This window comes from Nannospalax galili, unplaced genomic scaffold (assembly GCF_000622305.1).
Source record: "Nannospalax galili isolate Female #2095 unplaced genomic scaffold, S.galili_v1.0 scaffold514, whole genome shotgun sequence".
Classification (NCBI taxonomy): Eukaryota; Metazoa; Chordata; class Mammalia; order Rodentia; family Spalacidae; genus Nannospalax; species Nannospalax galili.
In genome coordinates this window covers 568536-593768 of record NW_008336076.1, presented here as the reverse complement: position 1 = coordinate 593768, position 25233 = coordinate 568536, and the positions used below count along the sequence as shown (strand labels likewise).

Sequence of the window (25233 nt, the reverse complement as noted above, 5' to 3'; positions counted from 1 at the left end):
TGCTTACAGGCTTGCTCCCCTGGCCCCTGCTCAGCCTGCTTTCTTATGCAACACAGGCCCACCTGCCCAGGGGTGGCACCACCCACAGTGGGCTGGGCCCTCCCACATCACTCATCAAGAAGATGCCCCTCAGATATGGCCATAGGCCAGTCCAATAGAGGAAATTCCCCAATTGAGGCTCCCTCAACCCAGGTGTGTCAAGTTGACACTAAAGCTATCCAGCACAGCCACCAAGGGCCAAAAGGGGGCACTGGATCCCCTGGAACGGCAGTTACAGATGGTAGGTAGTTGCCAGGTGGGTGTTGGGAACCATGGTCCTCTGCAAGAGTAGTTGATGCTCTTAAGCACTGAGTATCTCTCCAGGTCCTAAAATTAGATGTTTTTGTGTGATAATCTATCATTTTCTTAAAGATTAACAATTGGAAGATACTTGAGTAAAAGAATTTTGCAGTTTTCAAGACTTTAAAAAAATGATAGATTTCTGTAAGAGTAAATATGATAATTAAGAATTTTTTTAGGGCTGGGGAGATGGCTCACAGATAAGAACACTGACTGCTCTTACAGAGGACCTGGGTTTGGTTCTTAACACCCACATGGCAGTTAACGACCATTTGTAACACCAGTTTCAGGGGAGCTGACAACCACTTCTGGCCTATGTGGGCACTATAGGGAATGGGAGCATTTACATACATGCAGGCAAAACATTCATACATATAAAAAGTTAAAACTTTAAGAAAAAGAAATATTTTTTGGACAGAACTATTAAGAGATACAATTTTTTTTAAAGAATTGGTATTATGTTTCCCCTTGGTTTTCAGAAGGATTAAAGTTAAATTAATTTGTTGAAATGATTATAAGCCTTCTATATTACAAAGATTTATGTAATTCCTTCAAATTCTTGGATACAAGGACATACAGGTATAAGCATCCTATACGTATGTAAGAGTAGAATTACTACAGTTACACAATATTGAACTTAGTATAAACTCTGTAAGACTTAAATTTGAATGAGTTTTTAACCTTTAAAAAATCTCCATTTCATTTTAAAATATACTGTTTCATACAGAAAAACTCATTTTTAATGCTACTAACACTTGGATGTTTGCACATGCATCTCTAATCTCTATGTATCTGATTATTAGTAGTAACAGTTGGTTACTTTCTGAGATCCGCCTCAGCATAAATATAAAATCATCTGGTAGATCTCAATGGTAATGTGTTTCACCTCTACTAATTAACATGGAGCAAATTTTTATGCTTCTTCCTCAAATATAACTTTTTTTTATTTGTTGATGTTTTTGTGTGTATTTCATACAGAACATCCCAATCTTATTATTCTATATACACACTTCCCAAATGGCACCCTCCCGTAGACCCCCCCACCCCCCACCAGAGCCCATATACTCTGTCATCCCTATTACTGTCCACTGTCTTGTCGGCGACCCCAGCCATTCTCCAGTGCTTGTCCATCCACTGAATCTAGTCATCCTATCTAGAGTTCCTTGTTTTAGGAAGATTAGCTCTTCCTCATCTAGCAGCAAGCCAGTTCCTTTAGATAAGATTGGGGTCTGCTGTTCATTTTCCCAGTTCTATGCTGGGTTACTGTCTGGGAGTCACTTGGGCCACCCTGGCCAACAACTCAAAGGAAGGTATTTCCTGTTTGGCATTGTTGCTTGTTATGTAGCCTTTAGCTATACACATAGACTCTTAAAGAATTATATTGATCCCTTTAATCTTTGCTTATACTTTTCTTTTGGGTGTTTAAGACCATACAGTTGGCCCAGATAAACCAAATTATTTTTACTCTTAAGGTCATTTGAGGATCTGTTCCTCAGGGGTCACATAAGCTCAGGAGGAGCCCCTGGCTCCTTTCTTTTACCATTTCCATGTATGTGAAGATAAGTCAAAGGTCCTATTCTACCATGGCTGGCTTCACTTGGAAGCATAGAAGAAATGATTCCTCTGTGTTGACCCTCTTCTTTGTAGACTGGACACTAGTTTAAGTCCATCTTGTGGAGTCTCCATGGCCTCCTTGATCAAGAGGACAGCTGATTCACCACAGTTACAGGACATTTTGTGAGATGCTCATAGTTCCCTGGAACTAGTCGACCTAGGAGGGCAAGGAGCAAAAACTGTCCTTTATGTCCCTCTGACAAAATTAGTATATCTCAAAGTATATCTGTTAAACATCCAAGAGGTTAGTTCCACTTTCTGGTACTTTTAATTACCATGTGCTATGTAGATAAAGCTTGGGCAAAGACCAAATATTCTCAGATAAACCTTGCCTAGACATGTATTATATTCCTTGAGCTAGTTGTATGTGTAATTTGTCAGGTTGTTGGACTAATATGGTTCCCTCTGGTTTATTAAAACTAGCTAGGCATTATTTATCTCTTGCATTGTCTAACTCTTCCACTGTGGTTTCCCCATTTTTCCCATTTCTCCCTTAATAATACCCTTCTCCTGTGGTCCTACGTCTCTTGAGCTATTTCTTTCCCTTTATCCCCAAGTTTCCTCCCTCCCCTTCCCCTTAAAATAACCCCATTTTTATTCACATCTCGTTTATTAATGCCTGTTTCCTACTGTTCTTCTCTTTCAGGTTCTTTCTTTTCCTTTACCTCCCTGGTTCCTTTTCATTATCCTGTCTCCAGAGTTATATCTGGATACATACTCACTTATAAGGATTTGGTGCTAGGCTCCACATATGAGGGAGAACACATGTGGATTTTTTTTCTGAGTCTGTGTTACTTCACTTAGTGTAAGTTTCTAGTTCCATCCATTTACCTGCAAATTTCATGATTTCATCTTTCTTTACTGCTGAGTAAAACTCCATTGTATAAATGAACCACATTTTCATTATCTACTCATCAGCTGACACTTAGGTTGCTTCCATCTCTTAGCTATTGTGAAAAGAGCAGCAACGAACACATATGTACAAGTCTCTCTGCAATAGGATGCGTTCTTTGGGTATATGCCAAGGACTCATATAACTGGGTCAAATGGTAGGTTCTTTTGTAGTTTTTTTAAGAGTTCTCCACACTCCTTTCCACAGGGGTTGAACAAGTTTACAGCTCCACCAGCAGTGGATGAGTGTTCCCCTTTCCCCACATCCTCTCCAACATTTAGTATCATTTGTTGTCTTGATCTTAGCCAGTCTGACTGGGGTAAGGTGAAATCTTAAAGTAGTCTTAATTTATCTCTATGTGCATACAAGCATCTCCAGTCATAACATGGCCACCACAGGAGGACATAACAAGACATCTGATTCAGTCTTGGAGGTCAGGTGGGAATTTAACAGATGCTTCTGAATTTTTTCTTTCCATTTCAGTAGCTTTATGTTATATATCTTAATGAAGGTCCCCACAAAATAAAATACACTATTTAGATCTGAACGTTGTATTACTTTTTATATATTGACTATAAAGCTACACACATTAGAAAAACACATGAAAGCTGTGCACACTGGAAAAATACAGATATTAAATAAAGGAAATGAAACCAAATGTAATCTTCACATAGTATGCAAAGTTATAAAATTATGCAGTCACAAAACCTAGTGTTTTATGTCATATAAGTTCCTTATTTAGATTTTATTTTCACAGAAATGACAGTGAATATATAAAGAGTGATCTCCCCTATAATTGTTCTAAGAATTAAGGAATTAAAATAGCCCATGATTTGCTTTGGGTCACTTACAAAGTTGAGCACCTACTGCAGTGGAGAGATTTTAACATGGCTGTAATGATGTCTGCTTTTTGATGTTCACGCTCTGTACATGCCCTTCCCTGGGTGAGGTGGGAGATGGGATGTCATCCACCACTGTGGTATATCAAACCTGACTCTATCCCGCTAGCAGCCTCACTCTAAGGACTTTCTCCTTAGATAACTCTGAAAAATGAAACACGCCACATACATCCACAAAACAACAAAAGAATTCTGCACGTACGTCAATCACAATCATGGCATGTTATACTGAAGGATTTCATTAAAGATTAACAGTGTGTGGGTTATCACATGTACTTACACTGCTGAGAGTATGGCGTGTTGGGACTGTCACACGAGCCTGTTTGCTTGTTGTTTGGTGTGGTTTTATGTCTGTTCATAGAGTACCAGGGCTCATGCAGCCAGGGTGGCAGAGGCAAAGGATTTTCATAAAAAGGTAAAAGAAGCATTGAGCTTATTCCAAAAATATCCAATTTTACCAAAAATTATGAATGTATCATGGCAAAGATCTTCTGGATTTCAAACTCATGCCTTGACAGTGATTGAGCAAATGGCATCCTCCCTGACTTGAGTACATGCAAAGTACTTCCTTAGAGCTACTGACAAGACACCTATGTAAATTATCTATATCTAAATGTAAATTATTTATAACATGATTTGGTAAGTAGAGATGAAAAGATACTAACTATGGATAAGATATTAATATTGTTCACAATTATGTATTTTAATGAAATCATAAACTTAGATGGCTATCTCAGAAATGTAATAGTCCAAGCTCTTCATTCATATCAAAACAAAAATTTTGGATATGACTATTAAAATACACACCCACACACAATTGTTAGCTAAAGATTACAATCAAATCATTTGATAATACATTTTCCTAGACACACAGCATCACTCAGAAGGGGCAAAGTAACAGGGCATGCTAGAAAGCATCCCCAGTTGTGCTGAGGCTTCACCAGTCCTGCTTCAAGCTCTTCTAGAAACCAACTACACAATTTTGGGCAAATATCATCGGTGAGTTCTTTCCTCATTTGGAAAATAAAAGTACTCATATAACACATGACCAATTTGCTTAGCTCACAGTCTATTGAACTCACAGATAGAGAAAGAACAAATCACATAAAAGCAATGGAAGTCTTCATCAGAAAGTAGAAAGTATTAATAAGGTAAGTAATTATTAGTAGTGTTTAAACATCATTCATTTTACTTGCACATCCAGAACTAGAAACTGAAAAAAAAAAATCAGTAATCTGAATCTGTTGTCTATGTAGTGAGTTCCAGGCCAGCTGGGGCTGTGGGGATTCCCTGTCTCAAAAAGAGCAAATAAATAAATAAATAAATAAATAAATAAATAAAGTTAAACGAGACACTGCTAGTTCTGTGAACTCTGATAGTTAAACTTCAGGAATAAATGATCAGTTCATAAAGGAAGCAGGAAGTATCAGTGAAGGAAAGGATAGGAACTAAGAGCTATTGAAGTCTGTCAGCATCCAGAGAAGAAATTAGTAAAGAGATGCTCTCAGATGTTTCTCTGGCCTAATGTAATAGACACAGGTCCTCGAGTGTTATAAAGGGCTGAGTCTTGGTTCCATTTCCTAAAAGAAATTATTAACATTTATTAGCAAATAAACATTTGCTTATTTTTATTCTATGTGTATAGTATCTTGCCTGCATGTATGTAAGTGTACTACATGCGTGCAATGCCCACAAAGGTTAGAAGAAAGCATCAGATCCTCTAGAACTAGAATTTTGACTGAAAGCTGTTAGCTGCCACATGAGTGCTAGGAACTGAACACGGGTACGCTGCAAGAGCAGCTAGTGCTCTTAACAGCTGGGCCATCCATCCAACCCCCATCTACCTATCTATCTATCTATCTATCTATCTATCTATCTATCTATCTATCTATCTATCTATCTATCTATCATCTATCATCATCTATCTCTTTATTTTATTGTGTATGTGGCCTATCTCTCCAGCCCTTATTATTTATTCATTTATTTTATTGTGTATGTGCCCATGGGGGTTTGAGCATGTGTGGGGAATTGATTCTTTCCTTCCGTCATGTGGGTTCTGGGGACCATGCTCAGGTAGGTTAGGCTTGGACAGCAAAGTGCCCTTACTAATTCTTTTCTAATCACTAGATTCTGCATACTTTCAGAAGCAGATTTTAGGTCATGGAGAATGGCATTTGCTAGTCACAAACTGGTATTTCAGAAGAGCTCTGCCATGATACATTCAGTCACCCCTGCCAGTCAGCAGCAACATTTTGAGACTTCTTGGCTGCAGAAAAACTGGATATAAAGTAAGATAACCGCATTACATATCATCACAGGGACCTGAGTACAGAGCTAGCTAGCATTCTTTGTGATACCTCTGTGTTCTCACTGCTAGATGATTTGGGGCCATACAAGCAAATGAAATGCACACCCACAATGATAGATTTTGCACAATTTTTATTTCTTGTGACAGCTCTACGCAGGGATATCTTCTGGATATTTGAATTCTTAGGGATCAGGGGATAGAGACCTAACTCAATGGTTAAGAACATTTGCTGCTCTGGCAGAGCACCAGCATTCAGTTCCCAGAACCCATATTAGGCAACTCACAATTGCCTATAACTTCAGTTCCAGGGAATCCAACACCCTCTTCTGATCCCTATGGGCACTGAATGCATGTGGCACACATACAGATAAGCAGGTAGCAGGCACACATACACAGACATGAGACAAAATAAAATAAAGACTTATGGATGAGAAGGAGAAGTGAAAGATGGGTAGAATATGAAATAAGCCATATAAAATAGTAAATAAATGTGTAGGTGCTAGAAAGCACTTTTCCTAAAATGTGTATATATTTCATAATGGCCGAAGACCACAAAGAATCCTTTAAAACTCAGTGTTTGACAACAGAGGGAAATAAACCATGCAGCAATGTTAACTATGAAGTTTCAAGCAGCCAGTATGAAATGGCTGAAAATAAAGGAAAAGGCAAAAATGAGAGACGGGGAAGGCGAAGAATGTGCATTATTATCGGGATAACATGGACAAAGCAGTAAACAGACAAACGACAGACCGAGAGAGGACATGAATTAACTAGAAAAGGTAAGAACATGAAATTCTGCAAGTTCAAAAAGAAAATAAATTGCAAGATGGCAGTTACAAGTTCCAATTTAATCCATAATTATGTTGAATGTTAGTAAAATAAACATTCACTTAAAAACTGTACCGGGACTGGACTATTCACACAGTGCCATGATCCCCACTTTTTTTTTTTTTTTTAACTTTGAGAGAATATCTTAGTAAGTCTGCCAGGTTGGTCTTGAACTTGCATTTTTTCCCTTCTTCATTTCCCCAAACGGCTGCAATACAGGCTGGTGCTACCAGGTCTGGCAACACATTAAATATTCTTTTTTAAATATTCTATTTTATGTGTATGTGTATTGCTTGCCTGCATGTAAGGGCCCCCAAATTGTGCAAAGTCCATGAAGGTCAGAAGGGGGCATTGGAACTGGAGGTACGAACCCTGGAACTACAGGTACGAACAGCTGTTACCAGCTATGTGGGTGCAGGGAACTAAACCCAGGTCCTCTGTAAGAGCAGTTAGTGCTCCTTAACGACTGATCTATCTTTCTAGCCCCTGAAATTAAATATTCTAATGAATAGGTTAAAATTGTCAAAGTAGATATAAGATATTAATTACAGATGGACAGATCTTCAATATATAAAGAAACAAAAGATGGAAAGTAAAATCTATAGCATGGAAACATTAGCCCAAAGAAAGGCAGAGTAGGGCCTGAGAGATGGCTCAGCAGGTAAAGGTGCTTGCTGTGCAAGTCTGGCAACCTGAGTTTGATCCCTGGAACCCACATCAAGGTGAAAGGTCAGTATCAAGGTGAAAGGTCAGTTATCTTCTGATCTCCACATGTGAGCCATGGCATATGCCTCCCCACACAGTAAGAAAACAAAAAAAAGTTAGTGTACCCTTGTTAATATCACACAAGATTTCAAGTGAGACAACAGCAGGAATAAGGAAAGTGATTTTATTATTATAAAAGTGCTAATTCTCTAGGAAGAGCTCACAATTCTAAATCTCGATCATCAAATAGATTTCTAATAAGTAAATAGAGAAAAGATACATAGGGAAAAAAAAGAGAGAGAGAACCCTACAACTACACAAAGGATTCTGGCATTTTACTCTAGTAGGTTATACATGCAGACCACAAACAAGCAGATAGTAACCAGCAAACCCCGAGAGCAGAGAAAAGGTGAACAAGCCAACTGACAGCCTTGACTGCACTGAAACACGCTTTTTATCAAATGCACATGGAAACAGCTGCAAAATTATCAAGCAGGAAACAAAGCAAAATTAAATATAGCTCAAAGGATTGAGCCATTCAAAGTGTGTCTTTGACTACCATGAAATTGATCTAGAAATCACTATCAAAAGGTAACAAGAAAATCATAACTGCCTAGAAACTGAACACTACAGTTTTAAAAAATTGTGGATCAAAGTGATCAAAATGGAAATGAGATGTTATGAACAAGATAATAATAAACTTGAAAGATGTAGCTAAAACAGTGCATATGGAAATTTACCAGTTGAAATGAGTAAGAAAAGAACAAAAGCTAAAAAATCTATCACACAGCACACTATTGTAAGAAGTTGGAAAACGATCACTGAACCAAACAAGCCCAAACAAAGCAGAATAAACTAATGAGGTAAAAAGCCAACATTCAGTGAAGTCAGGGAAGAAAAAGCTGACTCACAGATAATATTAATAACAATAAACCTCTGGCATGATTATTAAGAAGGCAAGTACAATTTAAAATATCAAGACTACAAAAGATACATTTTTATAGCATGTGTAGGCATTCAAAGATGATAATAAATTTATATAAAATGTATTTGATAATTTAATGAAATAAACAAATATTTTAAAAGTATTAATATCCAAATTGACAAAAGAGGAAATATGAACATGATCAGTCTGAATTCTGTTAAAGTTGCTGAATCAATTGAAAATTTCCATTAAAGAAGTACTCCAGTGGTTTCAAAATTGAACTGTTCCAAATATTTAAAAAAATAGTATTCTCATAGACCTTTCTCTCTCATCAACATGTATGTAGGAATTCTGAACAAAATGTTAGGAAGCATTTTAAAATATGGCAAAAATCATTTAGAAATGGCCATTTCAGAAATATAAGGGTTGACTAGCATTTGACAATTAGCTTAAAATATAACACTAACAGACCAAAACAAATAGGAGAAAGGATACATAATCATCTTGATAATTAGAGAAATTTACTTGCTTATAAAAAATTGTTAGAAATCAGAAATTGAAAAAAAATTTTGAAAACTATCAACTATCTAAGAAAACAATTAAGGAAATGTGTAAAAACTTCTACTCTGAAAACCACAAAATATTAAGAAAAATTAAAGCTCTAAGTAAGTAGAGAAGGGAAACACTGATTTTAACAGTGCCATAGTACTTTCCATAGAGAGATTTGTGAGCTGTGGAAAAAAACTGAAACACTAAGCTTCCTTAACTTTTGTAACAAAAGTGAAAAAGTGCCAATCCATAGGCTTGCAATCACTATTTGCTTTGATATATCTTCTGTGACTGATTGGTCAAGAGAATTAATTTTGTCCCCAGTCTCCCAACCCTCTGCTCATATTCACAAACACGCATACCTGCTGTAATGCAGTGATGGCATCACCAGGTCTTTCCATTTTAGAGTAAACCTTTGCTAGAAGGACTTGGGAACGCCCATCCTCCATGAGAGCTGACAATTCATTTACTAAGAATGGAAAGTAAAGGGAAAAATATCATCTTACATAAGTGCCTATGTTTTTCTACTTTTTAAAAACTGGACTTTTAAAAAAAGATTTTGAGAAACAATGAATATTAAGTTTAAAAGAATTTAATCAGTTACTTAAGCATAGCTAAATTTTAAAAAAAGGATTTAGGATAACAAGTGGCATCCTACCCTTAAGAAACACATGTGAGTGTTGGGGGCCAGGGAGATGGCTAGGTGGGTAAAGATGCTTGCTGCCAAGTCTGATGACTTGAGCTGGATCCTCAGGACCCATATGGTGCAAAGAGAGAACACAATTCTTGAAGATATCCTCTGACCTCCACATGCATGTCATGGCATGTATATGCCTGCATATATTATTACACATCATATACAAACAAAATAAATAAATGTAAAAAATTAAAAAAGACGGCCTGTAGAGATGGCTCAGTAGTTAAGAGCACTGCCTGGTCTTGCAGAGACCTGGGTTCGGTTCCCATCAGCCACATCTGTAACTACTGTTCCAGGGGATCTGATGCCCATACCTCATGCAAGCAAAACACTCATACATATAAAAATACATAGGCCTATTTATCATAAAATAAATATTTTTCCCCCAAATCAAAATCTTTCATACCAGGTTCATGAGCTAGAGAATGCTGAAGAACTTTCTCTGCCTTCTCATATAATTTCAATTTTAGTAAGAGCTCAGCCAGGTCATAGCAAAGGCAATTCTGTTGTCTACTTTTCATAGCAGCTTCATAATAAGTGATTGCCTAAACAAAATCCATTTCAGTTAGGACATAAAAAGGTACATGGATTTTACATATCACAGATACAAGGTATATCCATAGCTGCAGTTAAACTATACAGAATTTCAGGTACATATCTGTGCTGTCAGTAGACTACATCATTTTTCTTAGAGAATCACACATTATACCATAAACAACTAACATTTTCTTATAAGAAAAGACTAATGAACATTGCTTCATGAAAATATTTTGCTATTTATTCTGGATGTCAGTAAGTCTTACTGAATGCATCTGCTTTGCTAGCTGGTATACATAGACTTAACAACCTTCAGGAACAGTGCAGGAATAAATATGTTAGAGGAAAACCTGTTATCCAAACTAGAAACAAAAACAAACCTCTCAAAGTACACAGCTTACCAAAACTGGTATAGCAGAAAGGAAAAAAGATTCTGCTACATGTTATACCAACAGAGGTATACTACTAGTGACTTTATGACCATTATGTGGTTGCAAAGATTGAGATGTAAGAAGCCTACAGTAACTCTGGGCTGAAATCAATCTCCACAAAAGACGCACAGATGAATGTGAGATGCTGAGAAAGCCTGACACAAGTATCAGATCATGAACACAAACGTGGAACTTACAGTCTCCAAAGATGCAGCAGGTGGCTGTGGAGGACTTCTCTATGGCTGGTCTGTATCAACCTGATACACCCATATTTGAAACTATGAAGTACTTACCTTTGAGTAATTGTGAGTTTTGACAAGTGCTTTCCCAATTTTACTTGCCAGTGTTCCATCTTTTGGGTTCTGATTTAACGCTTGTTCATAGGCCACTATGGCTTCTTCAGGCTAATATTGTCAGACACAAACAAGAGACATTAAAAAACAGCTTAAGCAGATCCACTAAACAGTAACAGTTCTGTAATTAAGCTCTACAGTTGGAATACTTTGTTTTCCTAACACACGTAATTGAGGTACATGAAAGTAACAATTCAGGTGGGTGAGAGTATGACAGTATTCATTACTGGAATCACCGTACAAGGACCAGGCTCTGATTTATATAAGCTTTTCATTCTTCGCAGTCATTTTAAGAGTCAGTAGATTTCTGTTCATCTCTCTTCTTGGTTTAAAGGAAACTCCTGACATACTTCTATCATCATCTCAGTTGCAAAAAATGAGAGTGCTGAACTGAGACTTAAGCTGTTTAGTTTTTCTTTAAATCAACTTGACGCAAACTACAGTCATCTGGGGAACGGAAACCTCAATGGAGGAATTTCTTCCATCAGACTGACCCATGGGCACATTTCTAGGCATTTCCATAACTGCTGTGGTGCCACCTCTCCACACGTGGCCCTGGGTTGTATAAGAAAAGTAGCCGAGCAAGCCAGCAGTAAGCCAGTAAGCGACATTGCTCCACGGTCTTTGCTTCAGTTCCTGCCTCCAGTTCCTGTCCTGACTTCCCCTCAATGATGTATTGAGATCTGGGAGTTGTAAGCTGAAATAAACCCTTTTCTCTCCAAGTTGGGTTTGGTCAGTGTTTTATCACAGCAACAGAAACCAAACTAGAGCAAGTCTCAATTTTTTAAAAAATTGAGGAGGCTCATCTAGTTTTGCAATAATTAGACCCCAAATATTAAACATAATGAAAAAGTCAAATTCTGTTTTGTTTTGTTTTTTTAATCTAAGTTTGGTAGAATCAGAAATTTTACCTCTTGAATGTTCATGTATGCATCACCAAGGAGAAGGAAGGATCGAGGGCTGGGCATTCTTTCAGAAATTTCTCTGGAAATTGACCATGTCTATTTAGTATACTGAATACAAGTATCCTTTTGCAAATCAATAAGATGAACTGGAGGTTGATTTACCTCAATTATACAGTGGCCTACAGAGTACCTTCTATACAGCCAACACCGTATGTAATCTTGTTAAAAACGAAACATTCACAGTCACATTCAGACTCTACGCTACATCAAATATGTTTTCCATTGAATCTTTCCACTTTCTGAATGCATGTAATAGAGTAAAGGAGAGAATAAATGTATAGATTCTCACTGTCGAGAAATACTTGTTAATGGGGAATAAATTCCATTGTTATTCCATACACTTGAGCTCTAATCTTCATGGTTTAAGTTATATGATGAATTACCTTAAGAATATAGAATCTTCGACTTCAGTATTTGTTGCTTATTTACTTGCACCATGTAGACTACCAAAGGTGAAAATAATGGTCATCTGAATCATACTGTGCTGCTCAGCTTGTTTTGCGATATGATTTCACTGTGTAGTTCATGCTAGACTTGAATCCTCCTGCTTCAGCTTCCCAAGTGTTGGGTGGGACTGCAGGCTTGAACCATGGCTCATTGCTAAGTTTTAAACATATACTATCTAATTGGTCTAAAAGAACTACAAGAAAGATAATTATTCTAATTTTACAAATGATAAGAATATGTCTATAGCTAATGTGTCAAAATGGCCTGATCTAATATCCATGCCTTTCATTATTATATCATAATGCAATGGAAAGAAACCAAATCTTTTTTTTTTTTTTTGAGACAGTCTTGCTATATAGTCTAACTGGCCTAAACCTCTTACCATAGTGCAGGCTGGCCTCAAATTAACGGCAATCCTCTTGCATCAGACCTGAGTGCTAGGATTTACAGGAGCCACCATACTGGCTCCAAATGTATCTGTAAATATTCAGATCATTAGTGGTAAGAGGGATGATCTCTTGTAGTATTATAGAAAGTATGACCCAGGAACTTTACTTCCTTCATCAACAGAAGGTTTCTCTGAATCACTCCATACTTAAAAAGAAGCTGAGTAACTTTTCAGTTTAGGTCTTTATATAACATAGATAAGCAAAGACTCACTGAGCTTATCAACATTTTACCCATTCTCAGTCCCGTGGAGTGTGCTTGCGATTACTTTCTGTTGGGGGAAGAAGAGCAACATGTATGCGTACGTGTACCAATTAACTCCTAAGGGTGCCCGTGTGGCAAAACTTTTTTTAACATATATTTTTTATTGAATTTTTGTGAATTTCATATAAAACATCTTAATCATCTTTATATCCCTTCCCTATTCTGCTCTCCCCATATCCTCCCATCAGATTTCATGCATTCTGTCATATATGTCAAGGCCTATCAAGTCAAGTTTGTATACCCAGATGTCCCTCATTGCAAGTTCATTCACTGGAGTCATGTGGCAAAACTTTTAAAGCTTCTGCATTTTCATCAAGGAAAATATTTGATTCGTACTTTAAAAGTTTGGAGCATATTAACTTTTAACTTTCTTTCACTACAATAAATACATTGAGTACTAATATGCCTGTCTATTCCCTGGAACAGTGTCATACAACACTCTTAAATTATCAGAGTACATGTAACTCTTGCTCTTTCTTTTCCCAAACCTAAGAGTCAGAAGAAAACTAAAAAGAAAACTTGATAAGGAAACTTGAGAAATCTGGGGGGCCACAATGTGAAGTCACCATAGTTCTGTTGTAGGGAGACTAAACACCTTGCTTAGAGTGGTCATGGGAGGAGAAGGAAGCAAGTTCACAACAAAGAAAAGATCTGTAAAGAACCTGGGAAATGAGTAAAAGAAGACAGAAAGTAGATCTGAGGATTCACTTGGTGGAGAAATATGCCACGAAAACAACTATTTACCTGTAACACGTGATATATAACATTTTCTCTTTTCTATGCTTCAGATAAATGTCTGCCATTTTTTCTTTGGCTTCTGTAAAATAAGCTTGTTCGGGGGTGACATTTCGAAGCATACTTAAAGCACACTCTGTATCTCCTTGAGCCAGAGCCAGGTCTGCGTTAGCAATAGTGACACGCAACTCTTCACATGTTCCAGAAAACTCATGGATAGCATCTTGTAGAACTTTTGCTGCCTCATGCTGTAAAGATAAAATTAAATATGTGTTCAAAATAGTCAACAGGTTTACACTAGAAGGGATAATCTGCTACCAAAATAGAATGAATATTGATGCTGCTAGAATTATGGTATTTAGAAAGTAAATCAATAGATTCTATAAAAAGTTCCCAAATATAAAGAGACCAGTTGAGATTGTAAATATTTGCTAATTGGGTGCTTTTACAACCAAGACAACACAGTCACTGTCACTATAGCTTGAATCCTTTCCTTGCACATAGCATCCTATTGGCCCATTTCATTCCAGTAACACCTCCCTCCCTCCAGGCAGTTACTATTATCTGCACCCTGCAGGAAGAAATTGGGATTTAGAGCTAAAAGGTCAACAAATAATAGAAACAGGATTAAGGCTTAGACAGCATGCTTTCTTGGCCACATCTGTTGCTATCTCCTCAGCAAGATATAGCCCTGTCACCCAGTGCATACACCAGTCTGTCAGTAAATGGAAGATTCCTTTCTACTTGCTACCAGAACATTTCTGTTTACTCCTCAGAAGATTATTTTTACCTAACTTTCAAATGTGTACGTCAATGAATCTAAAATGCTTTTTAAGACTATGAACTTCAGAGATGAAATTTTCTCACTTTATAAATGTGGAAAAAAAGTACATCTTAGCTGTTCATCTATATTTTATTTTTTTGGACAGGGACTCAAGAAACCCAGGCTGGTTTAAAGCTAGCTATGTAGCTGAGGCAGGTCTTAACCTCCTGATCTTCCTGTCGACACCTCGCAAGTGCTAGGATTATATGCACTACTATGCTTAGCTCATTTTTTTAAAGTATGTATATATTTTGATAACCTTTATGAAAACATCAAGTATTTCTTCTGTTATTAGAATTTCAGGTTAGTACTTTCATTTTATTCAGTAGAATTTATATGTGCATGAAAATGTGTGTACATGTGTGCGTGTGCATACCCACTTGTGCACAAGCATTTTAACCCTTTTAGAAATTCACATGACTATAGCTGTATTATATCAGTCACAATCTTCCACAACAGCCAAGGTAGCCATATATTATTACAGGAGGAAATTATGTTTAACTCCTAGAGCCTTACAGAAAGGACGTATTTTACTGCAAAGTATGGAAAAAGTAGTTTCTAAACCTTGCCACTTAGTCAAGGGAATAAACTTAGCGTTTTTATTTTCTACATATATATGTGATATATGACATATGTATATAGATTATATACATAGAAATGTGCATTCATGTACTACATATTACAAATAACATATCAGGAAATTAGAGCACACACACACACTCATAACAAAGCTCAGATTGAACCAACTTACCTGTTCTCCATTTAAGCGGTGAACCTCCACCAACTCAAGAAAGACTGATAAGCGATGGCTTATATCAACCTCCGTTCTGTGCTTTGATTTTGAGGGGGCTTTGATTCTTCTCATGCCTGGTAAATTCATTGCCATATGTAGAGTTTTAATTGCTTCTGCTCTTTCTCCCATTTTCTTTTGTGACTGTGCTTTTATCAAATGATATAAAGGATACTGTCTCACCTGAAAAACATTTCATGGCACTTCCTTGGAATGCACACAATAGGAACACATAATATACAATCTGCCAAACATTAAGATAGAAGATTCTTGAGGACAGGTCATTGTGATCATATGCAAAGTCTGTTTCTGTTCTCTTACTTCCTAATCATATTAAATTTCACATTCAGGAAAACTACCCCTACCCAGCATCCTGCAGGATGTCAGAGGATGCTTGCTCAAATGTTTTTTACAATGTCAGAAGAGAAAATGCAAAGGCAGTCTAGAAGGTGAGTAAAAACATCCAAAGAAATTCTTTGAATTTCAGTAAAGGAATGCCTTTATGCAAGTTTCCTCTAATCATGATTTACCTTCGTATTTCTAGAAAAAGGTTTTTCCTTTCTTTTCCGTACTTTTAATGTTTAATACTAAAAATGTCAAGGCATGTTCATAAAACAATGGCCTTACCATTTGATACTCTCATAACCATGTAGTGAAGAAGCTTCCATTTTATTTCGGCTATAAACAGTATAAAGAAGACATCAGAAAGAATAAACTATGAGGAGCCAAAGGCTGCTGGAGTGGGATGATGTGGAAGCCACCTACAGAGGAGAGACAGCCTGTGCACGTGGGGAACTGGCTTGGACACTCAGGCCTTACTTTTCTCCCAGGGACTAACTCACAGGGTGTGGGAGCCGCACAGGGTTATGCTACACTGCCAAACTTGAGACCTACAGTCCTAAGAAAGGGCAGGCACAGTTTCGGCAATCTTGCTTAGAACTTGAATATTCTGGTGCATTTAAGGGTTTTTCCATGAGAACTGAAGTGAAGCAAGTTTACGGTGCCTTTTCACCCATGAGTCTTAAGGCTCAGGAAGCAGCTGAATGCAGGACTGCTCCTAATCTTCAGGGAAAATACCCAAGATTTCCTGAGAGAAAGAAGTGTGTTTATAATCTAAACCACTATTATTATTTCCAAAATGTCTGTGTTCTTTGACAATGAATTTAAAAAGATGTTATAGAGAACCGAAGTTCAAGGAGGAGGGCAGCGGTGCTAATTCCTACCTGTAATCTTAGTATTTGGGAAGCTGAGGCAGGAGGATCACCATGAGTTTGTGGGCAGCCTGGGCTACAAAGAGAGACCTGGATTCAAAAAAGTAAAAGAAAAAAACCAACAATATTCAAGAAGGAAATGGATAATAACATTTAAAAACCTTACCCATACAAGTATTTCACATAATTCACCATGGTTTAAAATTAGTGTGTGTGCATGTTGTCACCACGGTTAATTCTCATGATAGCAAAAGTACTATTCTATAAATTTTATGGAAAAGAAAACTGAGGCTCAGAAATACATGCAAAGTCAAAAACTGGCCTCATAGCTTTCATTACCAAATTCATACAGATTCTTTTTGTCTGCTGAATTGGGATATGTGGGGGTATAGGGGTGTTTTGTTCTGTGATGCAGTTTCTTCATGTTGTCTAGGCTACCCCACGGGTCTGGGGCTCAAGTCTCCCAAGTATCCAGGATAACAAGCATGTACTACCTTGCCCAGTTAATTAGATTTTTAGAGATAAGGGGAAAAGGTCATATGAGTATCCTCATTTTTTTAACCTACTGCTTGTGAGTTCAAAATTAATTCCATCTAAATATGTATTAGCATAGCATTATAAACTAATGCATAAAATAAGTGACTGTAATACTCACTAAAAGTTTAAGAAGAATGCTATGTCTTAAGCACTTTAAACTGGAATACTTACATTAAAATTATAGCTCAGACAAAGTTCAAGAGACTGAGAACACAATTTGACTTTTTCTTGAGACAGATAGACCTGAGCCATGAGGAGGTGAGCATCAGAGTAGGAGGGACTGTGCTCCAGGCAGTGCTGCAGGTTACTGTATGCTGCTTCATTGTCACCTAGGAAGGGAAACAACTCCTGTTATGCTTCAGAGGATCAGAGGTGGAGGCCTGAGAGAGGACTCAGATGACAAGAAGTTCCACTGTTTAAAGCCCTCTGATTGGAAGGCCAGGCCTTCATTCCTACTGCACTTGCTAGCTTCTTTCTAGTCTACCAGAAGAACACATCTGTAAGTCAGGACAACACTTGATCCCAATGAGCAAACCGGAGAACACAAAAAGGATGATGGTCAATCACTAGTGTTACTGACAGGCCTAGGCATGTACCTTTATGTTCCTTCTAAAATATGTTTTATTTATAGCTCCATTAAAATAGGTTGGAAGACTTACACATTTATATACAGAGCTAGAACTCTGTAGGGTCATTCACACTAACAAAGAGGACACAGTCTAGTAATCAACTATATTACTTTATGTAAAATAGAAAAAAAGAGATGAGGATACGTTCCAGAGACTATCAAGTATGTGTTATAGGCTCAAAATGCTTTCAAATACCACCTTAAATACCAAATGTTTTGGAAAACATCTTTTATTTATCTGTGAATCTTAAAGCAAAAAGCAGTGGCTATGTTTAATGTGGTAAGAATTGGGAAGTTGATCTTGGGCTGGAAAATGAGGTAGAAAGAGGCTCTTCAGAGCAGCATTCGAACAGACTCTAGGAACACTGACTCTAGGAACTAGACTTTCCTTGAGATGTAACTCATGCAGATCTGCATGGAGCATTCCCCAAAACTGGCTTTAAGTAAGTATAACAAGGCCTGCTTCCCACTCAACCTACTTCCCACTCAACCTGCTAGAACAGGGGAAGAAGAATCCTAAACCATTTTCTGTTCAATTATATCTCAACCGTACCTGGTGTTAGAACAGAAAACATAGGGCTGACAGAGTTTCATTGTTCCTAGGAGCTCAGTCTATTCACAGAAACCCAACAAAACAGATGCCCCACCCCCAACCAGGGATAGAGTATTAATGGACAAACAACTGTCAGAGATAGCATAACTTACTGAACACAGTGTCAAAGTTTGGCAATGAATCATCAACAAAATCAATAACTTTGGAGACTATATTGTAATGGGATTTAACACTTAGAATTATGCAGACAAAAAAAAAACCCCTCAAAAGTCTAAGCATAACAAATTTCAGTGTATCAAAACTGTCAGAATCGAAATGAAGTTGGTTATGTCAATTTCTAACCTCCTCCTCAAATATATAGTAATCATAATAGAGGTGAGAGGTAAGGAAAGCCTCCAGGTGTTGTGCTGATGGTGTGAACTACTACAGACTCTCTGACGGGTTCTCATACGTGATTTGGACTCATAACAGCTACTCTGCAAGAGATACCAACAGATTGCACCTTGCTACCTAAGTCACAAGATAGCTAGCCAGATGTACAAGAACCTTTGTGACATGCAATGTCTTCACTAATAGCTGCCAACTGCTGCAGTATGCCCCTATAAGCAATGTTCTGCTTGTTTCAGAACAAGTAATGTGCATTCTTTTTTGCCTCTAGAGGTTTCCGATATGCCCTTTACTGCACTAAAGCACGAACATCTGCACTGCAATGCTTGTTTTATTTTATTCTTGAATAAATTTTAATGCTTGAAGAGTCTCATTATTTAGGTGGTCAAGTGATAACTGGAGAAGGAGAAAGATTACTACTCAGAAGAGATGATTAAGGAGAATATACAAAAAATAATTGCTTTACAAATAAGAAACTAAAGGAAAGGAGGGCTGTGTTAATGAGCACGATCAGACTTGGGCTTCCTTTAAGGGTCAGGGGAAGAACATGACAGGTTAATACAAGAAGGCCACTGAATACTAGTGCGAATGTGTCACCACTGATGGAGAAGAAATCATGCAGCCAAAAAATCAACATCACATTCTTGTTGTAGAGTGGTCCAATCTCTTAGGAGGGAAAAACAAGGTATTCTGTTCCGCACCTCTGTCACTGTCAGGTCCTGTGTAATAAAATGCCTTGCAAATGTCTGTCTTGGGTTTCTGGGAGATAACCGCTAAATTTTGTAACTTCACCTATTAATAAGAATACCCCTGCCATTGGCAAAGTAGCTAACAGTCTATCCAAGTGTATGATTCAGGCTAGGAGATGGTCATGTGAGGAAGGCCAACCATGTAACTAAAAGGTTGAGAATTTTAAGTCAGGCCACATGGTATCCACCAGGAGAAGGCAGAGAGAGAGTGTGTGATGTAATGATGACTTCAAACACATGCCACTGATTTTATATAAGGTTACATAATAAAATGCCAACAAAGGTTTTGGACATTACGGTGAGTTTCCCTAGTTGGGACTACCTGACAAGTGTCATATTTGACATGTCAGGGAGGAATGGTCCTGACTCCACAGGGAGAAGGCAGCAGAAACTTTGCATCTGGGATTCATCCAGACCTTGCCCCACATACTGCTTCCTTTTGTTGGTTCACATTAGTAACGTGTTGCTATAACAAAACTGCAATGACATAACTAGTGATTTCCTGAGTTCTGTGAGTCTATTCAGTATGTTACTAAACTTGAGATGCTTGAAAGGAAGCAAAAGTTTGTGCTTAACTAGTCAGAAATGCAGGAGGGGCTGGGAATTTCCAGTTTATGCTGGACTCTGAAGTTCAGGCCTTCTTATAGAAGACTGTGCACTTGTCCAATTAGTTGGTGTCAGAAGTCATTTGGGCCAGCTAATTAGCAAGAACACTAACATTTAGACATGACTATTTTAGAGATTAAACAAGCTTTTGAGATCACATAACATTTTTTAAACTCTTAAAACTGACATTCAAAAACTAACATGTCATAAGGATCTGAAATGTGGCAAGCACTACATTTGTTTGACCAGTAACTCAACTGCTATGAATCAAAGATTGGAAGTTCAAAGACTAGAATTTCTTATTACCACTCCCTAATACATTTGATGATTTATTTTTAAAGATACAGCTATATTTTCCAAACAATGTCCACAAGCACAAAAGATTCTAGCAATATCTAAAAACACTGTCGACACTTTCATACATACACACACCCTTTAATCCTGCTTTATCCGCTCCAACTCCTGCTTTCTTCCCAACTGATCCCCCTACTCTCATCTTCCATCTTCTTTCCTTTTTTTTTTGACCTACCGACTTAATGAGAGTTGCTTGTATGAACATGGGTAGGGGTTATCTAAGAACAGTAGTAGATTTAGATTTTTATTTGATTTACTTAAAAATCACTTATTTTCACACACAAAAAATCTGTATTTTATGCGTATGGTAATAGAGTACATAACCTATTCATATCTGTCATTCCCAACACCAGACTCTGAATCCAAAGCTATTTTATGTTGTTTAGGTATATACATTACCTGACAAATACTTTATTTTTGCCATTAAAAAGACAGCTTGCAGAAGACCCGGTACAGTTCTTATTATAGTCTCCAGGATAGAGGTACAGTGTCTAAGAACTACAGAAAGAGGCTGCCCAGGACTTGCAGGCTAAACAAAACAAATCAGAAGATGATTTTTGTAAGTTTATAACAGTATTCAGTCAAACTTAAACATGCACTAATTTTACTGTGACTAGAAAAACTATGTATTTTTCCAAAATTTCTCCTATTATCTTGACTTAATATCATCTTTGCTATACAAATGCTCTAACTCTAAATTATCTCCTTGGTATCTATGAACAAACTATAAAAATGATGGGCTTTCTTCAATTAAATGAAATTATATAGTCAATATTCTGTTAGCATGAAAGAGCTTATCTGTTCAAAACTTTTGTCAAAGAAACATCTGCTCAAAGGAAAAATAAGTAAAAGGGGGAGGGGAGGAAATCAATTGAAAGTTTCTTGGTTGAATCCACAGAAACAAGGCAATGATCATTTAAATTCTAGACCTACGTTGTGATTTACTTAATTACTTTCACTACTCCCACAGAACTGTAAAATCAGTTTGGCTGTGTTATTTGTTTGGCTACTGTTTTTTCTTTAGGTTTCTTGATATGGTGTCATGTGATCTAGGCTGACCTGGAACTGGAACTTGCTAGGTGGCTGAGGAAAATGAACGCCTGATCCTTCTGCTTCTATCCCCCAAGTGCTAGGATTACAGGTGTGCAGAACCACACCTGACAAGTTTTCCAAAGAATTTACATTCTGTTCTTCTCTAGTAGAAATCAGAAGAGGGATACCCAACATACAACACTAAACACCTCATGCCTTCACATTCCCTACATGTTGTAGGTCCTCAAAGGTCCTTTATTTTAAAACTTTTTAATGAATAGCTTTCTTATTCTTGTGATTTCCATTTACCCAGTATGCCTTTTATCTAATGACTTAGAACGGGAATATCAGAACTTAAGAAACAAAAGGCCCTTCCCCTGCACTGCCTCACTGATGCTGCTCCCTACACCTGAAGGATGATCATCCCTCTCCTCTTTACCTGATGTACTGACTCGAAGCTTGACTGTATTCTCTTACAGAACATCCCTCCTGTAATGAGCCACTGTAAGTGCCGAGTGCCACATCCTGCTTTATGCAGAGGCATACATAGAAGATGTGTGCTCAAGAAGATATTCAAAATACGACTGGCTTACTTCCAAATTCTTCAAATTTCCACAGCACTTTTCTACAGAAGTTTCCCATTTAGTGTTACTTCTTTTATAGGATTAAGGGTCTTTATATAGCTTAAAAGTCAGAATTTTATATTTCTTTACATAGACACAAAGTAAACTCTTTAAAAACCTTGTGATGGTTAATACTGTGTATTTGACAGGGTCTAGGATCACCTAGGAGACAAGTCTCTGGGGCTGCCCAAGAGTACTCTACACAGCACTTAAGACTGAAGCCAGAGGAAGTAAGCTGAAGGCTATAGCTTGCCTGTCCTCAGGGCCCTTGTGATATCCTCATCTGTGATTCCTCATCTCTTCCTCACAGGCGGTCACCCCCAGATCATGGATGTTTGTTAACCATTGATACATACATACAGAACAACCACAGATGGACATTCAAAACAAGGAGGAAAAGTGTCTACTTTAAGTGTTGCAGGTTCAAATCCATACTTGGATTCAATTAGATTCTGAAGCTTAATGATAGGCAAAGACAAAATAAAGAGATACATTCAATGTTCACAAGTAGGGGTCTCAAAACTGTGTCACAAAAACTAAGTCAGATGAAGAGATAGATCATGTAAGATGCATGCTATGCAAACATGAGGACTCAAGTTCTCAGGGGATTCCCAGGACCACATAAAAAGTCAGGCGTGGTGGCACCAGCACTGGGGGGCAGATGGAGACAGGAGGAGCCCTAAGGCTTACTGGTCAGCCACTCTAACCATTTGGTGAACTCCAGGTTCAGTCAAATACCCTTAATAGATAAGGTACAGAGCGGCAGAGGCAGACACCTGATAAACCTTGGCTTGCACATTTGCAGTCACACATGAACACATGAACAGGCACACAACACACAACATACACACACACATCAAATAAATTATGGGCATAACAGAATGCTTGCATAGCATCTGCAAGGCAGTGGGTTCAATACTCAATGATACAAAAATAAGTTTGAAAATCTGGAAATTTTTCGGGGAATATGAAAACCAATCAATTTTCAAGATTTATTTTATGAATAAGAAATGATTCTTTGATATGCTAAATAGCTAGTCTTGCTTTGTGTCATTCCAAGGAGCAGAGGGGTGACCAGGAAATGACCCTTGTTAAACTCATGACAGAGTTTGATTAACACAGGAAATGCAATTTAATCATAGTTTTAGAAAATAATTTCATTTTTGAATTCACCCACAGGTTAGATGGCACTTGATGGTGGTTTCAGTGACCAGATTCAAATATTTAGCAGATTTAAGAAATTGTAAAACAGTATTTTCAAATCAATATTTTCATTATCTGGTAGCAGTCATTCCCATAAACACTTTGAATTAAAGTGATTTCAAACAACATAATTATAAATACTATCATGGTTATAGATATTGTCTAACAAATTTTATTTTTTCTGGTCTTTTTGAGACAGGGTCTCCCTGTAGCTCCAGCTGTCCTGGAACTCACTATGTAGACCAGGCTGGCCTTGAACTCACAGAGATCCGCCGGCCTCTGCCTCCCAAGTGCTGGGATTAAAGGTGTGCGCTACCACGCCGGCAGCATTTTTTTATAAAACATAGAGCATAGACATACAGATGTATCCCTGAAAATAAGTCCCAGAATTACTTACCTGAACTGGACAGAAATTCAGATATTCTGTAATAACTTCTAATAAGAAATCAGGATTGAGCTTCTCAAAATACTGTACCCCAAGTGGTAAATCTTCTAAGTGTGAAAAATGAGTTTCCACGACATCATTTAACAAATTTATAATTTCTTCTTGTCGATTATTTTTTTTTGCAGCAAGAACTGCACGTAAATACATTAATTCCTAAACAAAAAAAGCAGTTTTCACAGGTTATTCCATTTGACTATAAAGTCATTTTTTTCTACTTAGATTTTTAATGTATATAAAGTATTACTTGTATGAAATTATTTAAAACCTCAATATCAGTGGAATGGAATTTTAAGACATTGAGAAAAATGTTTGAAGTCTACTTGTATGGAAGTAAATTAACAAATGCAATTACACATTAAAGCTAGTGCACATTAATCATTTAGAGCTAAAGTAGAACACTGACTTAAGAATTTCATGTTTTATTCATTGTAACTGTGATCTACCGTCTGATAAAATACTGTACCGCAGATTTTCCCATGGACTGTTGAAATTCACTAAAGAATTCTAGATGCTGATCTGCATCTTGCAATTGCCCTTCTATTAACTGGCACCGGATAAGTCCTGAAATAAGGCAAAAATAATAGAATTCAAGCTAATATAAGCAACTGTAACATAACATTTTCTTCCATCATAATCTCTCTTAGATTAAGAAACAACTAATATAACCCAAAGAAAACAGGTAATCTTAGACTATGGAAAATCATTTACTTACTGCAGAATTCATAATTTTAGAAGCAACAATACAAATCTATTTTCTGAAGGTAGTATTTGTGCAGTAAAAATTTTATTTTTAGAGATACATGACATTTTTGTTATGGAGTGTGAAGAACAGTTTATTTTTTAAATATGAATATAGACATTTTCTGCTTTAGTGGCAGATCCTTAGAGCGGTCATTCCTTGGAAACAGGAATGGAACAGGAGCACTGTCATACCAGTTACTGCAGAGATACTGGTCTCATTCAGCGTCATGGCCGTCTTATACCACTTCCATGCCTCTTTAACTTTTCCCTGGAAAATCATTTGATATCCAAGCTCTGTAGCAATTTCTGGTTGCTGGGGGGTTAAACTAAAAGCTTTTTCTAGGAAATTTTGAACCTTTTCAAGAATGAGTTGATTACGTCCACACTGAAAAGACAAAATAATGTTACACTAGAAGTTTAACTTTGACTGAGAATAAAGGACCTTTTTTCCCTCTAAATGTATATATTGCTTGTACTTCACAGGGTGGAGAGAACATGAATAAAAATCAAAAGGTTTTCTATTATCTAGATAATGCATCAGGAAAGTTTATTACATACCAGGAGTCATGTACTGCATTATTCACTTAAACATATCTTTTCCAAATAGGTTTATAAT

General features: G+C 37.2%; 1 protein-coding gene across 3 annotated transcripts in view; it reads right to left on the bottom strand.

Annotated features, from left to right (window-relative positions):
• The window catches only part of Ttc21b (tetratricopeptide repeat domain 21B), an 85854-nt gene that overhangs the window by 33721 nt on the left and 26900 nt on the right, over positions 1-25233 (bottom strand). For all 3 annotated transcript variants that reach the window (XM_008830894.3, XM_017797575.2, XM_029562406.1), the window contains exons 9-19: positions 24810-25002; positions 24340-24437; positions 23829-24029; positions 20973-21102; positions 17468-17625; positions 15510-15731; positions 13945-14183; positions 11989-12061; positions 11018-11128; positions 10163-10301; positions 9422-9528 (exon numbers count right to left, since the gene is read on the bottom strand). In XM_008830894.3, coding sequence (XP_008829116.1) covers positions 9422-9528; positions 10163-10301; positions 11018-11128; positions 11989-12061; positions 13945-14183; positions 15510-15731; positions 17468-17625; positions 20973-21102; positions 23829-24029; positions 24340-24437; positions 24810-25002 — 1671 coding nt within the window. The remainder of the gene's footprint in view (positions 1-9421; positions 9529-10162; positions 10302-11017; positions 11129-11988; positions 12062-13944; positions 14184-15509; positions 15732-17467; positions 17626-20972; positions 21103-23828; positions 24030-24339; positions 24438-24809; positions 25003-25233) is intronic.